Source organism: Medicago truncatula, chromosome 3 (assembly GCF_003473485.1).
Source record: "Medicago truncatula cultivar Jemalong A17 chromosome 3, MtrunA17r5.0-ANR, whole genome shotgun sequence".
Lineage (NCBI taxonomy): Eukaryota > Viridiplantae > Streptophyta > Magnoliopsida > Fabales > Fabaceae > Medicago > Medicago truncatula.
Genome location: NC_053044.1, coordinates 49689914 through 49707009, shown reverse-complemented (window position 1 = coordinate 49707009; position 17096 = coordinate 49689914). Strand labels below are relative to the sequence as shown.

Sequence of the window (17096 nt, the reverse complement as noted above, 5' to 3'; positions counted from 1 at the left end):
GGACCCCAAAGAAACCTTTTTTGTATTTTTTGGACAAATATTTTCTTTGGTCAAGTTTGGACAAATATTTTTATTCAGATAAAATTACATTGATAAATCTGTGTAAGTTTCCCCCTAAAAAAAAAAAAAAAGTGTAAGTTTTAGCGATTTCCTCTTCAAACTATAACAGATATTTTTTAATTTTTTTTATTGTCTTGGTGAGCCTAGTTCAGCTGGTATGGACAATGCATAGTATATGCAAGGTCTGAGGTTCGAACCCTAACACCACAAAAAAAAAATAACAGATTTTTCTAGAGGATAAAAAATCAAATTATTAATTCGATCAAAAAAAAGATAATACAATTTTTTTTTTGAGGAGTGTTATTTGAACAACCATGATTGACAACTTTTGGGACAACCATAATTTACAAAGAAAATGTTGGTATTTGCACGAAAACCAAAGCAATAGAGAGATAAAGTAAAAAGTAATGTGAGTATGAGAGAAAAAATTGTTGCAAAAGTTGTCGTAAAATGGATGTTCAAATATCATTTGTCATTTTTTTTAAAAACAACAAACAAAATATTTTCTTTAACATAATCAATTAGGGGGTGTTTCTGGTGCGCTTTGGTTTGGTTTTGAGAATAAAAGACATCTGAACCGCAAAATAAATAAGTATTCGATTTTGTTTGGTTCGGTTGGCTTTTAAAATAAATTCCAAACCAAACCAATGTGGTTTGAATTGAATCAGTTGGTGCATTTTTTTAAACAGTAATTTTTTTCTAACATTAAAATCAAATTAAAAAGTTAAACATATTTTCAGCAATGTTTTAAATTTTATAAAACGTTATAATTTTATTTTCATCCAACATTGTTTCCAACTAAATAGAGCGAGTTTAAACATAGAAAAATATTAATCCTATTTTATAAGAAATAAGGCTAAATTTTTTATCATTCTCTAAGAGTTCAAGTACTACATAAATACATTTTTAAAAGAAAAAGTAAAGATATTAGCTAAAAAAGAGAAACAATGTCATTTTATTAAAGTTTTCATTGAGTTTCTATGAGTATTGGTCCAAGTGATATATATATATATTTAATTAGTGTTTTTCTTATATTGCGGTTTGGTTTGGTTTGCTTCGGTTAGTAAAATTAAAACCGCAAACCGAACCAAACCATACGGTTGAATAAAAAATTGATCTGAATACATCCGAATCAAATGCGGTTTTTTGCAATTTCAATTTGGATTGATTCGATTTACAGTTTTTCTATTTGATTAGTTCGGTTTTGAACAACCCTATAATCAATAATAAATTAACTAACTGATTGACTTCACTGGTTAAATAGAGATTACAATGAATAGGGTCTGGGTATGGTACTATAGTACATGTTCCATATTAGCAATTTGAAAATAAAAAATACTTGTATATGTGCCTAAGCAACAATACATGCACACTCCGCCCATTACCCTAATTTCTACTCTAAAAAATTGATCAATCATAAAATATCATTTCATTTTAACACAATTAAAACTTGGAAGATGATCTGTCCATATAGGAGGCAAAAGGATTATGTCTAGTCGAGCTTTGATATGACTATTATCATTTTGATTGTTGGACCAGTACCTTAACATGATTTGATTACTCATCATTTGTTTTATATGTTTGACGTTTTTGATGGTGCACATTGTTTCATAAGCCACACGTTGATCAGAGTCTTGAAGTCTCCTTTAGAGTCATCTTGAAGATTTTAATGTTAATTATATGAGTTAACATTCTTACTTGATCGACAAATTATTGATATTCTTTATTAATGCATCGTGAGTTTGAAAGAAGAAGTTAGATAATACTATTATAGTTGTTTTATTATAACTACATGAATGTAGTTTAGGGGATGTATTGGATTGAGATTTTAAATGATTTTAAAAGATTTTTTTGTTTTAAACAAGTCTCGTGGTATTCAATTAAGATTTTTAAGGAATGCAAAATATTTTTGTGGTATTCAATTAGGATTTTCAAGATTTTTTAATGAGTCCAATGAAATCCAGTGGTATTCAATTGAGATTTTGCATAACTTAAAAATTGTCTGCTGGTATTCAAAACTTTACGGATTTTAATGGATTGTTGTGAGTAATGGATTTTGTGAGATTGTTTAGTGTAAAATGTACCTACTAACAATCTCACACCTAGCCTTGAGACTTTTCTGTCTCCCACACATAAGCTCGAGATTTTTTTAGTTTTTATATTATTGCTCTAAAAAAATGTTATTTTGTATCCAGTCAAGAAAAAAAAATGGTGTCCACTTTGCATACTAAAAACCATCGCAGTCGTTCTCTAAAAAAAAAAAAAATATTGCTGCCGTGTCGAAATCGAATGTACCTTGTTCATGTGGAGCATTTCACCTTATATTTCACTATTGCAGTTTCATAAGTGTAATTTTGTTAAGTCAATTTGTTTTTCTAATTTATAATAATTATTTGATTTTTAGCAGATAATTTTTGTTGACAACCTTATGTTATTTTGTTGTTAACCAACAATTATTAGTATTATTTTATCATCAGTCAATTTCATAAAAAAAATCATTCACTCGGCTAATATTGAATTTTTCTCTAATTTAAATATAATTATTTGATTTTTAGCAGATAATTTTTGTTGACAGCGTTATGTTATTTTGTTGTTAACCAACAATTATTAGTATTATTTTATCATTAGTCAATTTCATAAAAAAATCATTCACTCCGCTAATATTGAATTTTTCTTAAGAATCATACAAACTTTTCAAATCTTTAAAATCTCATAAAATCCTTTGAAATCTTAAAGTTTATGTTACAAATCTATTCAAATCTTGATTTGAAATTCCTGATTGTGAAATAAAGTCTTTTAAAATCTCAAAAAGCCAATACAATCACACAAAGTCTTTTAAAATCTTTAAGATTTTTTTGCCAAAACAATCCTTCAAAATCTCAATTCAATACACCCGTAGTCTTTTCTAGCATTTATGTTGTATTGTAACCTTTACTCTTTAAGTTATGGTCATCATATGATTGATACCCTAAGCTAAATGGTGTTCTCTTCTTCTTCATCTCTATTTTTATATGTTCATTATTATTGTTAACCGACTTTAACGGTAGGGATTAAAGCTACGTGCAAGAAAATTTAATAGGAACAACAAAGTGTCACTTTTTATGGAGTCGAATGACAAAAATTGATAATTTTATATGAAAAAAGAATATGTTTAATTCTATATTTTATTATGGATAGAGTAGTTTGCAAACTGTAATGAAATGCCATGTAGTTGGATTTTTCCGGTGACAAAGTATGTTGTAGGGCAGGAGAGGCTAGGGTTATTTTTTGGCAACACGATGATCCATGACATCTCAGTTATTTTTTTGGCTTTGGCTGAATCTAACAAATGAAGGTCTCTAGTTATTATCACTTTTATGATCCACCCAACTGTCTGGTGGGAAGAGTCCTCATAATACGCGGCAAAAAAACTGCTTAAACAAATTGAATTGACTATTAATTTAGTAGTATTTTGGTCCCGTTTCGGAGCTACCGCGATCTACACACTCTTTTCTAACAGTAATCTGGATGGTTATCGTCTGGGTTATTTGAAAGGAAAAAAACAACAAGATTTTTAATAAGAAGATTGACACTTTGGATGTTAAATTTATGTCTTATTATTGACCGGTGGCGACACCCTTTACTTTGCATGGGTGTTTTAATGTAGTTCTATTTGTTGTCTTTCTTCAGGTGTGCTATTGTACGACATCGGAATTTTAACTGTATTTTTTGGTGGGTGGTTCTCTTTTGCACGCCTTGTGTGAGATGAACTACTCTTTGTGTTATATAACATTCTATTTTGGCTTGTTAAAAAAAAGTATTTTGGTCTGTTTGTTTAAGAATTTTTTTTTTAAAAAAAAAAAACACTTTTTTCATTTTTAGGTGTTTGTTTATGATTTTTAGAAAAATCATTTTATCAAAAAAAATCTATTTTGACCATAAAATGAAAAGCTATTAGGATTACCTTTTCTCAAAATCTATTTTTTTCAAAAACAAGGAGGTAGCTCATGTACAAGTTAAAACTCATTTAAAGAAAAAAAGATATTTATGGGTAGTAGGCAAACAAAAATAACTTCAATTTTTTTTTTAAAATCCTAAAAAAAATCTCTAAATTCTTTTAACACAATTATTTATTTATTTTTTAAAAGTTGAAACAAACGCACCCATTATTAGCCATACAAATTGATTTTTTTAAGGGACAAATTGAATTGTTAATTAGTAAAAAAAATTAATTATTAAACTATTTTTCCTGACTTTTTATTTGGTAATGTCACATAGATAGAGATACATATATTACACCAAAGTAAAAAAAAAAAAAGATACATATATACAAACAACAAAGGAAAAATAAAATGAGACAAACAAAGGAATTTAGATTGTGTTCAAGGATTCTGCAATACTCCTTGAATTTTGAAAAAAATTGTATCACATGAAAAATTCTCAACTGTGTCTTATTGAGGAAAGAAAGGAGCATAAGAAGAAATGAAGAATCACGCGATGCACGTCAAAATAAAGGATCGGACTAATTTGAGTAAATTGAATACATTGATCAATTTAATCATTCCACCAAAATATCTATATTTTTTTTAAGAAATCAAAATGATATATATTAACAGCGGCAATGAAAATTTCTCAATACAAGATGTACTAGAGAACTCACCCTCAACAAGAATTGTTTAACAAAATGAGTACGGTAAAAAGGTCAGTCGATACCCAAACAAAGTAAAGGGTCCGACCACCATCTTTGGGAACCGTACACAAAATTGGTGTTATTAACTTTTAACCACCATAACGAATGATATTTTGCTTTTTCTAACAGTTGTATGATATGTGTTTCTATGTTCTTGAACAACCTGTTATTACGTTCATTCCAAATCAACCAAACACAAAGTAGCCATATTAGTTGTAAAAAGACCGATGTGCCTTCGAGTGACCTGTAAAGTGAGTAAATTGATGGAAATGCTCACTAATGTTTTGAGGATGTGCTCCAGCCATGCCAATCCAAGATCTGATGTGCTGCCATAAAGAACCAAAAACTTTGTAATGGGAGGCGGTTTCTTCCATGCCATAACATGATAAACATGTGGTGTCTGTAGCAGCAAGGATACCGCGCCTTTGAAGATTGCTTCGAGTTGGTAACCTGTCTTTCATTAAACGCCAGGCAAGGATGGAAACCTTCAATGGAACATGATTGTGCCAAACAAGCTCTTCTCCTCCGTCAACTGTGGCTAATTCCGTAGATGTCAATGACTGATATGCACCTCTCACTGTATAGCCTTTGTGAGGATCTGAATCCTACTGCCACCTGTCATAAACATTAGATTGCACAACAACATTGTCAAGTAAAGCCCTACACTCCCCTAACAAGTCTTCCTCCCATGCCCACAGGCGTTTCCTCCAACTCCTCGCCTCTCCCTCTTCCTCCCAATCGAGCATACACATGTCAGCGACCGTGCTAAACTTGTTTGTTGCGAGATCAAATAAGTGAGCAAATCTCAAACGCAAAGGAAATCCAGGAAATTTTTTTGTTATCCTCACTCCCTCCCCATTTTTTTTTTTTTGTAAAAATAGAATCAACGAGAGAAATGATATCTGACGGAGTTTTGAAGAAGGAAAATGTATAGACAGAGAAGCGCGGTCAGGACAGATTTAAGAAGTATCTCTTGTAGTAGATGATGATGGAAATCAGAGTAAAAGAGGTGACCAAAATATTTATATTAAAAAACATTCACCAAAGTCCAAAACTACTGAAAGATATGTACTATATTATATTATATGTCTTCATTAGTCTTTTATCGTTTTATTATTTTATTTTATCGGAGAAGACTACATGAAGAGTTAAGACCCACTTTCTGGTAGCAACAGTATAGGATATATGAAATTAAAGTCATAAATTTGAACATGAGTGAGTAAATTAATTGACTTTCTTCAACTTAGAGACTACAATATATAAACCTCGATCGATTAAGGGTTTGTTTGGGAAACCCAAAAAAGAGCTTTTAGTTTTTAGCTTATAGCTTATAAGCTCGTTTGACAAAAAAAGCTCTGTTTGGTAACACTTTTTCACCATGAGCTTATAGCTTATTTCACGAGCTTATAAGCTATTTTTCAGAAGCTATTCCAAGTAACGTTTGAGCTTATAGCTTCTCACTTTTTCTTCCAATTTTACCCTTATTATTTCATTTAAATTGTATTTTTATCCATTATAATTTTTATAATAAGCTACGTAATAAAGACTACAATCCCTTTATTCCAATTTTTGTATATATATCAGCTGACTTTTTAAAAAAATATATATATATATCTATATATATATATATATATATATATATATATATATATATATATACCTTCGTTTTTTTTTACGAAACAAAATACTATTATTCTATTAGTGTTACTTTTTATTTTATTTTTTTGAGGTAAGTGTTATTTTCTTTATTCTCTATTATTAGTATTACTCTATTAGTGCTACCTTTTTTTTTGTTTTTGAGGTAAATGTTATTTTCTTTATAAAGTGGAAACACTTAAATGATAATAAATATAAGATAAAATTTTAGTGAATAAAATTTAATTTAATTTATAATACATAGGATATATTAAATTAATAAATTTAAAGTATTTTTTTAAAGAAAAATTAGTTTACAAAATTACAAATACTTAAATTAATGATATAATTTTTATTATGAATTAAGAATACCCTTTATGTCATTTTACATTTTTTTTTTTTTTGGTCAAGTAGCCTAGTGGCAGAGAAATTCACCTTAAAGATGAATAAGAAGTGGGGTGTCTGGGGTTCGAACCCCAGCCCCTGCACAAATTGTGCATTATCCCTTACCAAATGAGCTAAGCTCATGGGGACTATCATTTTACATTTATCAGCTAGTTGAACCGCTATTTTTACCAAACACTTCAGTTAGCTTATCAGCTAAAAGCTATCAGCTAGCTTATCAGCTAAAATAATGCAAAATTGTGGTTAATTCATTTGAATATATGGTCAATTTATTTATTTTTTGACAAAAATAAATGGTCAATTTATAATTGTATAATATATGGTCAATTTATTTATTTTTTGACAAAAATAAATGGTCAATTTATAATTGTATATCATGTTGCAAATTGTGCAATTATGGTTAGTTAGGTAGTTGAATTAACCACAATTTTAACTGTGAATTAAATTAATCATATCTACGTACCATTACTCATTGATGAACATGATTAACTGAATATAAATTTATGTTACATATTTTATTTTATTTAACGTATGACTCATGACACATCTTACAAAAATAAGATAAGATTTCTATCTGAGTTATGTTATGGATTGATTACGAAACATACAAGATTTTTCTTCCTATATATGACTTTTTTAATCAACTACTTCAGCTCAAAACTAACAACGTTGTATATTTAGCAAGAGTGTATATAAAGCAAGTATATAAGGTGATCTGTAAAATCTATTCATTTCCATCGTCACTGGCCATTGATCCATTTATAGTATACCCTATTGTAATTCTTAGTTATAACAAGCAAGTCAATGCAATTACCAAATACCAACCCAAATTTACATTATTTCCAGATTTTTGATAGGACCGATTTCCACCCCATACAATGGAAATCCAAAAAAAGGTACAATTTCATCTAATGAGAAAAATCTTTAGCCAAATAGTGAATGATTTAACCCAAATTTCGTGATGCCAACCTTTTTTCCCTCAAAAAAACAAAATTCATCATCTATTCTAATCCACTCCTATATAACCCTTCACATTCCCATACAACCTTTTCATTCCACCAAAATTCATATCAATTCCTCCCAAAACTTCGAACCTCAAAAAAAAAAAAAAAAAAAAAATCCCAAAACCTTCATACATTGCGTGATATCCAGCACTTTGTCCCAACCGTGTCACTAACACGGAGGGATAATCATATCATATCACAACAAAACCCTAAAATGAAATAATTCCAAAAAACATCATCGAATTGGGCCCCACTTTGAATAAAATGGAGTTTCAACGTATGAAGGAGTTAATGACACTTTGGTCTTCTTTGCAAATTAATCGTGTTGCTCTTGTGGGTGGAAACCACACTGCCTCTAGATTTTGCACTCGCTAAAATTCCCTTTTTACCCTCACTCTCTCTCTCTCAGCCTCTCCCACAATTCCCTCTCTTTTTCTTCTCTACCATACACATAATAGTTCATCTAAATTCTCTACATAATATTCCTTTTTTTAAAAATTAAATTAAATACATATCTAAGCAATATGGCTATAGACCTTGTTGATGTTATCTTAGAAAAATGCTATTGCAATAACAAATGCAATAAGCCACTTCCTATATGTCATCGCTTATTGCTTGTAATTTTAACTTTAGCTTCCTTTCAACTCATAATCAATGCAGAAAGAATCACTTCTTCAAATTCAATTGATACAGAGGAAACATTGTCCATTCTATTCAATGACTTAAAAAATGAAGGTCTCTTGAAGAAAACACAACATAAAATGGTTTTTGTCGCAACTGAACAGTCTTCTAAGGTTTTAACTGATTACAACAATGAAATAGAATATGTTCCATTAAATGACATTGAGAAACAAAACTCTGTCGTTGATAACACCGTTGATTTTATCATCACAACCAACTTTCCTGAAGCTTCTAGATTCATTGAGAGGGTTCTAAAAACTGAAGGTATTGTAACAGTTCTTATAAACAACAACAATCCAACAACGTCGTTTTATAAATTACCCAAAAATTACAAAATTGTTTATGTGAGACAGTTTGACTCTGTAGTGGTGGCAATGAAGAAATCTGCCACCGCTATTAATGTCAAACGGAACCATGCTGCACCGCGAAAGCTCTTCGGTTATGCATCAGACGCAAAGAAAATTGCATTACAGAATCTGGAAGATGTTTTGTTAGAGCCACCAAGAGCTGCATCGGGAAAATCACGAAAGTATTTGAAGCGAACAAGGTATTTACCTGATTTGATGGGAGATTCACTTGAAAGTTACACTCGCCGTGTTTTCATCGACGTAGGGTTACCGGAGAAAGAAGGAGGAAGTGGAACAGATTGGTTTTCAAAGAATTATCCAACTAGGAACAAGAATTTCGAGATGTATAAGATAGAGACAAGGGTGATGACGGAGGAGGAGTCTTCAAGGAAAGAAGCGTCATCGAAAATTGGAATGTCAGATTGGTTGAATAAGAATGTTAAAGAGGAAGAGTATGTTGTGATGAAAGCTGAAGCCGAAGTTGTTGAAGAAATGATGAGAAGTAACAATATTGGTTTGGTTGATGAACTTTTCTTGGAATGCAAGCCACGACATGGTTTTAAAATTGAGAATAAAAATAGAAGGGCTTATTGGGAGTGTTTGGCTTTGTATGGCAAATTAAGGGATGAAGGTGTTGCAGTGCACCAATGGTGGGGTTAATGTCTCAAATAGGATTAGTTCCGGAACATGTGAAAAGAATAAAGAATATGATGTGTTAAGTGTTAAGAGACGTAGATTATATATGTGGTGTGTTCATATGTAGGTTTAATTAAGAGAAAGATTTGAAAAGAGATTGGGATTTCAAAGACAGAGAGGACCGAGAGTGTATTGGTCCAGACATAAAAAAGAACAAATTTCTTAATTTTTTTTTTTTTTTTTTATATTTAATTTCATGGGTTGTTGTAATTTTGCATTTGTTTAATCATATTATATCAGTTTTTTTGTGTGTTTGTTTGTCGAGGGAGATTATTATATGGGTGATGCTATATAAACACCTCATCCACCCCATCTACATCTCGGATGGGTCTCACATTCTCACTCTCCAAAACACAACAGAGATATGAGAAATCAAGAGAGAGAGAAAAGGTGTGTATTGGATGGGTGTGGTGTCTATTAATATTTTCTCTTATGAAAAAGAATGAGTTAAACGATTATCACAATGTTGCAATGGAGGGATGTATTCAAAGGAAATTGTTTTGTATGCACCCTTAAGAGTATATACAACTTAAAATAATGAAAGAGAAAAAGAAAATGATGTAATTAGTTTAGTGATGTGATAGGGAGATTGAGAAAGAAAAAAAAGTGATGTTAATGGTGTAGAAAAAATAAAGAGGGTCTATTTATCATAGTTCGTGTTTAAGTAGACGTGATATTCGACAAATGAATAAATGTTAAAGAATAAAAATAGGGTTGATAGTTTCCTTTATATCATTGTCACTTTTTGTTACAATTCAAAACATATAGTAGACATTTTTTTTTAGGGAGTTAGAAGCCATCATAGATAGAAAAAAATGTTAAAATCATGTTTTAAAATGTAAAATCGTCAAATTTTACGGTTTTTATGTTTTATGTGTGAATTTCGTGTCAAATTAGTGATGAAATTGCTATTTAAATCAATTTTACATCGAATTAACTCATGTAAAATCGATGATTAAAAGGGTGTGAATAGTGTTTTTCCCCCTCGTAATATATGCCATTTCCAGTTTTCACCCTTATGAAATTTTTCGTCTGATTTGTATCCTTGTAAATTTTTTTTTTTTCCGGCTCACCACCCTCCACCCTCCAACTCACTAAATGAGCTTATGTGGCGCTGACATGGATTTTTCTTTTAATATTTATTTATTTTTTCACTTGCCACGTTTGAAAATTGGTTTTTTATTTAAATTTGTTAACTTTTATTTTTGTATTTTTAAAACTCAATATTAATAATAATAATTCATAAAACCTCAAAATTACAAATATAAAACTGGAATTCATCCCACTTTCTCCTTCATCCTCTTCTTCTCCTTCGTACCTGCTCTTCTTCACCATTATCACCCTATTTCGATTTCTTCATGTCCTTAAACCCAATCCTAGAAATTTGAAAAATTTCTTCCTATTTGTATTCGTATTCGTATTCCTCATCTTTGTCTTACTATTAGGGTTTCTGAAATGGGAGGAAGCAAAGCTTCAGATGTTGGCTACCCAGTTGGACGAAATCTACCGAAGTGTGGCTGTAATGAGGTGATGAAATTGTGGGTATCAAATACTGATGAAAATCCAAAGAGGAAATTTTGGAGATGTCGAAACTTTTGGGAGGTAAGTGATTTGAAATCTGATTTGTATGTAATTGGTCAAAAAAAATCGAAAAAATATATTCTAATGTAAGAAATTTGATTTTTTTTTGTGTGTAGAATGATTACCATTGCAAATTGTTCATATGGGATGATGAGCTTCATTCACCTAGAGTTAAAGCCATGCTTAAAAAACTGGCTGCAAAGAACAGTGAAGGTGATGGTGGTTTGAGCAACATTGGTTCTAGTAGCTTTCAAAATGTGTCCTCAAAGAATGATTGTTCCTCAAATAATGATGTAGTTGGGTGTGAAAATTGTTTAGTGATATCTGATTACTTAAAGCAATTTGGGAAAGAGATTGGGAAAGAAATTGGGAAGGAAATTGGAATTGAATTTGGAAATGAATTGAGCAAGGATTATATGAAGGAAAGTGTCTCTAGCAAGCATGTCAAAACTAAGCAGAAGTTACAGAATGAAAGAAAGAAAACTTCTATCCTTGAGTTTGCACTTGTGTTGTCATGGATTTTTTTTGCTGTTGTATTGAAGTTTATTTGAGACATAAACTTTAGTTTATGTTGTACGTTTTAGTTTATGTAAGTTTTTCAAGTGTATCAGTTGATGTAATTTGCTCTAATTTATCAGTTCATGTAACGTATTGTACTTGTTGTATTGTTCCATGAATTTATCAGTTGATTTCAATTACATAGCACAAAATTCACACTTCAATTAAACTGATAATAGATAGCACATAATAGTGAGGATATATTACATAATCATGCACATAAAGTGCTTCAAGTCATTACAACATAGTACCAAAAGATTGCACATTAAGTGCATAAACTTGTAAAAGTCAGAAACCAAAAGAGTGCACATTAAGTGCATAAACTTCTAATTGTCAGAAGCCAAAAGATTGCACATAAAAGTGTAGGTCTTCTAAAAGACATAAACCAAAATAAGAGCTTCAAGTCATTACAACATAGTACCATAAAGTGCTAACTAACAGTCATTACAAACAAAATGCAAAATTTAGATTGCAGTCAATTCTTCTTTTCTTCTTGTGTAAGCACTCCTTCTTCAGTTTCATCCAACAGAAATGGCTCATCAACACTAGCACCTGGACCAATAATTGCTTTTGTCTTCAACTTCCTTAACCTGTTACTGCTTCTCTTCTTCAACTTAGGTCCATCATTCAGCTTAGGTCCATTACCCATTGTTGGTCCACCCATCATTCTTGGTCCATTAATCATCCTTGGTCCACCCATCATTCTTGGTCCATTCATCATCCTTGGTCTATCTGCAACATCAACATTGACATTCTCAACTTGAATTAGTTCTGCCACTTCATTTTGTTGTGGTACTTCAGTTTCAGTGGGCTGGATTTCAGGCATAGAAGCAAAAACCTCATCTGGTATATCACCAAATAGGTTTTGGTCAATTTCAGAAGGTTGTCCTTGTTGACCTGTGTTGACAGTTTCAATATTGCCATCAATATGAGTGTTCCCTGCTTCTCCAGACTCATTGTTAACTACATGTCCATCATGACTAGTGCTTGCACCACCACTATTCTTCTTGGAAGGTTTCCTCTGAAACATTCAATCCAAAATTAGATTAAAGTAAATTCTTGAATTAAAAAAGGAAAATTAAAACACATATTATAAGTTACCTGTCTCTTAGCAGCTTCTGGGTCTTGGAAAGCACTTTTGCATTTGCGTTTGTTATGACCTATTTTGTCACATTTGGTACATCTATAAGCTACTGCAGGCCTTCTCATCCTACCTCCATGTTCATCAAATTCCCTAATCCTAAGTTTTTTAGGCCTTCCTGGACCTCTTCTGTAGTGAGGTGGCATGATTTGCTCAGATTCAACTTCAGGCCACATCTCAGGACCATTAATTGCACTGATAGCATGTTCATAACACAATTCATATGACCTTCTTGAGTAACATGGATCAACAAAGTCCTCAGGATTTTGCATTCTATATCCTAATGCAGCAACTGCATGCCTACATGGGATCCCAACCAACTCCCAAAAGCCACATGCACATGTTCTCTTATCAGTGTTCACAATGAATTGCTGCTGATTATAGCTATGGGTTACTTGCCACTCATCACCTATTGACCAATTTGGTGTCCATTGCCCACTCATAAAAACTTCCTTATCTAATCTCTTCCTAGGCATGGGCATAATGTTATGATGCCATCTCTCAAGCTTAACTCTACATGTTGACATCCTATTCATCAAGTAATTCCTAATCCACTCACACATAGTCAGAAAAGGTTTATCCCTAGCAACTAAGATTGTAGCATTAAATGACTCAGACAGGTTATTCATCAGAACATCACATTTAGAGTAGTAGCTAAAGGCATGCTTACACCAGCATTTAGTTGGTTGGCCCATCAACCATTCCCATGCACCTGCATCAACCTTCTTAATCTCATCCATCTTTGCCTTCCAACCTTGAAAATATGTAGCTTTAGCAGCTCCCATCATCAAGTCCCTTATAAGAGTACCTCCACCAAATTTCTTCTTGAAGTTAGCATACAAATGTCTTAGGCAGAACCTGTGCTCAACAGTCTCAAACATCTCTTCAAACACACTCATTAGTCCCTGAAATATTCAACACCAATAATGTTACAATATTAATCTATGATCTATATATTAATTAAATACATGAAATAGACTGACAACATTTACCTTCTGCTGATCTGATATGAATACATATCTTTTATCTTTCCCAATGTCATCCAACAGCAACTCCATGAACCACTTCCAGCTTGCCCTGCACTCAGTTTCAACAATGCCAAATGCAAGAGGAAAGTACTGGTCATTTGGGTCTCTACCAACAGCAATGAGCAGTTGACCCCCATACTTTGTCTTTAGATGACAACCATCAACCCCAATAAATGGCCTACATCCATTTGTAAACCCTTTTTTGCAACCATCAAAACAAAAGTAAAAAGATCCAAACCTGGGTTGTAATCCTGGATCTGGCCTATCAACATTGATACTCACACTATTTCCAGGACACACTCTTTTAAGTTCAGCAGCATATCTCCTTATCATTGAGTATTGACAATCAGCATCACCCTCAACAATTTTCTGAGCTATCTGTTTAGCTTTCCACGCCCTACCTTTGGTGATACCCACTGCATGATTCGTCCTCATGTCATCCATGATGTCCTCTATGGTTACCTTCTTATTTGTTTGCAGCTTCTTAACCACAGCAAAGTTAGCCACCCACCTAGAACAAGCAGATTTGTTTTTTGTTTTCCTTGCACAAGTGTGGTCTCTATCCAAAGACTTTATTTGATAAGTGTGACTGGTCCCCACTCTAGAGCAAAAGACCATATAACCACATTGTTGTTTGCAAATTACCCTTACCCTACCAGGTTCATTTTTTGGCATCTTTATTTCATGCCCATTCAGCACATTCCACTCAATTATTGCATCCTTGAATTCTCTAAGTGAATTAAACTCCATACCTAACTTAAACTCATACTTTTCATTTAATTGCTCCTTTCTAAACTTTGCATATTTGGGCCCATTCTCATGGTCAGAGTTATCAGGGTCTGAGCTATATAGTTCATCACTATGGTACTCTTCTGCTTCATCATCAACTTTATTCCCTTTATGTGTAAGTATCTTCACTTTCATTTTTTTCTTAGGAGTATTGCTCTTCAATGGTGATTTTGAAGCACAAGTCTTAATCCTCAAAGACTTCCCACCAACATCTACTCTATTAGTTCCACTCACAGGTGCATCCACTTCAACATAGGCAAACCCATCATTAAGTGCAGTAGCCCTCTCATCCTCACTGTCATCAAACTTCAAACCTTTGGCACCACCATCATCACTGGAATACATCATCAAATTGTCTTCATCTTCCCCACTAGACTCATTCAAATCCACAAAGTTAGGCATATCAACCTTGACAGACATATTAGTAACATTATGCTCAACAAAAATTTGTCCATCAATTCCTTCACCCACAGCATAGATGGCAATCTCATCTGCAATGTTGTCTAGATCAACTTGAACAAAGTCATTCTCAATCCTATCCATTTTACACCACAGCCTAATCTCATGGTCTTGATAACCCCAGCTACAAACAAGTTGCCTAATAACACCTACTTTCCAAGCATCTGGAACTAAGTCAGACACAAGGGTTTGAACCCCACCTCTGTAGAATATGGTTTCTTCCCTGACAAACTCTCCCCCATGGTGAAAAATGCAGTTGAACTTGGTGTTGTCCTGCACTCAAAAAATTGGACCAATAACATTAAGACACGTGTCTTTAACGACCCCACACACAGACCCCACATACCACAATAGACAAACAACATAACAAGTTCACATCAATTAAAAACCCTAAAAAATTCACAACATCTTTAACGTTTTCCTCCTTTTCCTCGTTAACAGTACCACAACAAGAATAAACAAAGAAATAGCATGCATATTCATAGGAGTAAACAGAGGAAAGTAAAGGGATTCACATAATAGACAACTTACATCAGCAACTGGAGCTCCAACGTTTTTCATAACCGTCGATTGTCCTTCGATCGTTTCATGCATCTTCTTCGCAACTTCGTTCGTCTTCTCTCCTTCTTTCCGCGTCACCTTCGTTTCTTTCGCGACCTTCTTCTTCTTTCGTAGGGTTTTTGTTTTGTTCTTCGCACCTTTCGCCACCATCTTCTTCTTTCGTCACCTTCGTTTCTGGGTTACGATTTTCTGGGTTTCGATTTCTATAGGGTTTGTGTTACAGAACTTAGTGTTTCGATTTCAATTTTTGGGTTTCTTTGTCTGAATGTCTGATGTTCAAGTTCAAAAAACGTTACATATTCCCTTTCCATTCCAGTTTTATATTTGTAATTTTGAGGTTTTATGAATTATTATTATTAATATTGAGTTTTAAAAATACAAAAATAAAAGTTAACAAATTTAAATAAAAAACCAATTTTCAAACATGGCAAGTGAAAAAATAAATAAATATTAAAAGAAAAATCCATGTCAGCGCCACATAAGCTCATTTAGTGAGTTGGAGGGTGGAGGGTGGTGAGCCGAAAAAAAAAAATTTACAAGGATACAAATCAGACGAAAAATTTCATAAGGGTGAAAACTGGAAATGACATATATTACGAGGGGGAAAAACACTATTCACCCTGATTAAAATTTATGTTAACCGGTAAAATACTTCCAAGACATTTGATTATCATTCATAAATATCTATTTTCAACTAAGTAGTAACCAGGGGCAAAAGTTATGGTGCATAAGTTATTTCCTTATGCACCGTGCATAAACACATCACAACCATCAGATTTCTTTTATTTTGAATAAAAATGGTTTTGGCTCACTTTGGGGGAGTATGAAGCAATTATGTTGGGATTTATGCACGGTGTATAAGGATTTCCTTATGCACCATAACCACTCCCGTAACCAGGCACGGCATCGGTACGGTAAAAAAATGTAAAATCGGTTAACTTTAAACAATTTTAGAATCTTATGAATCTCTTTTTTTTATATATTACCTTTTGGATTTTTAATGATTTGGTAGGGTGATTTATGTATTTTAATACAAGGTTATGTGCATCACACTTTATTATAGTTGTCTGGTATATTTTGAACTTATAGTTAAGTCAATATTTTGACTTATTAAAGTATTTATAATATTGTATTAGAGCATGACCTTATTATGATTTTGTGGGATAATTTATGTATTTTAATACAAGTTTATGAACATGATAGTTTATTATGGTGATTTGATATATTTTAGCTTTATGATTAAGTTAATATTTTGAATTATTATATATGTTATTTATTTATACTATACTATATATAAAAGAGAATGAGAAGTGTTAGCAACACTCTCTTTTGAGCACTCTCTCTAGCAATCACTCTTTTATTGGATGAAATCAATGTATGTCCCACCACTTTATGTGGGTTCCATTTCTAAAATGTAGGTCCTACATTGATTTCATCCAATAAAATAGGTGAGTGGTAACCAAACTCATATTTGCAAATGCA

At 32.3% G+C, this 17096-nt stretch overlaps 1 protein-coding gene across 1 annotated transcript; it reads left to right on the top strand.

The window, feature by feature from the left end:
- The first annotated feature begins 8297 nt into the window (after positions 1–8297).
- On the top strand, positions 8298–9461 carry LOC11430603 (uncharacterized). Its single transcript, XM_024777855.2, has one exon. The coding sequence runs from the start codon at positions 8298–8300 to the stop codon at positions 9459–9461; it is 1164 nt and encodes a 387-aa protein (XP_024633623.2).
- Positions 9462–17096: the final 7635 nt, after the last annotated feature.

What these genes read in the sequence shown, in the direction of transcription:
- LOC11430603 (XM_024777855.2), top strand. Translation starts at nt 8,298, where the DNA reads ATGGCTATAGACCTTGTTGATGTTATCTTAGAAAAATGCTATTGCAAT.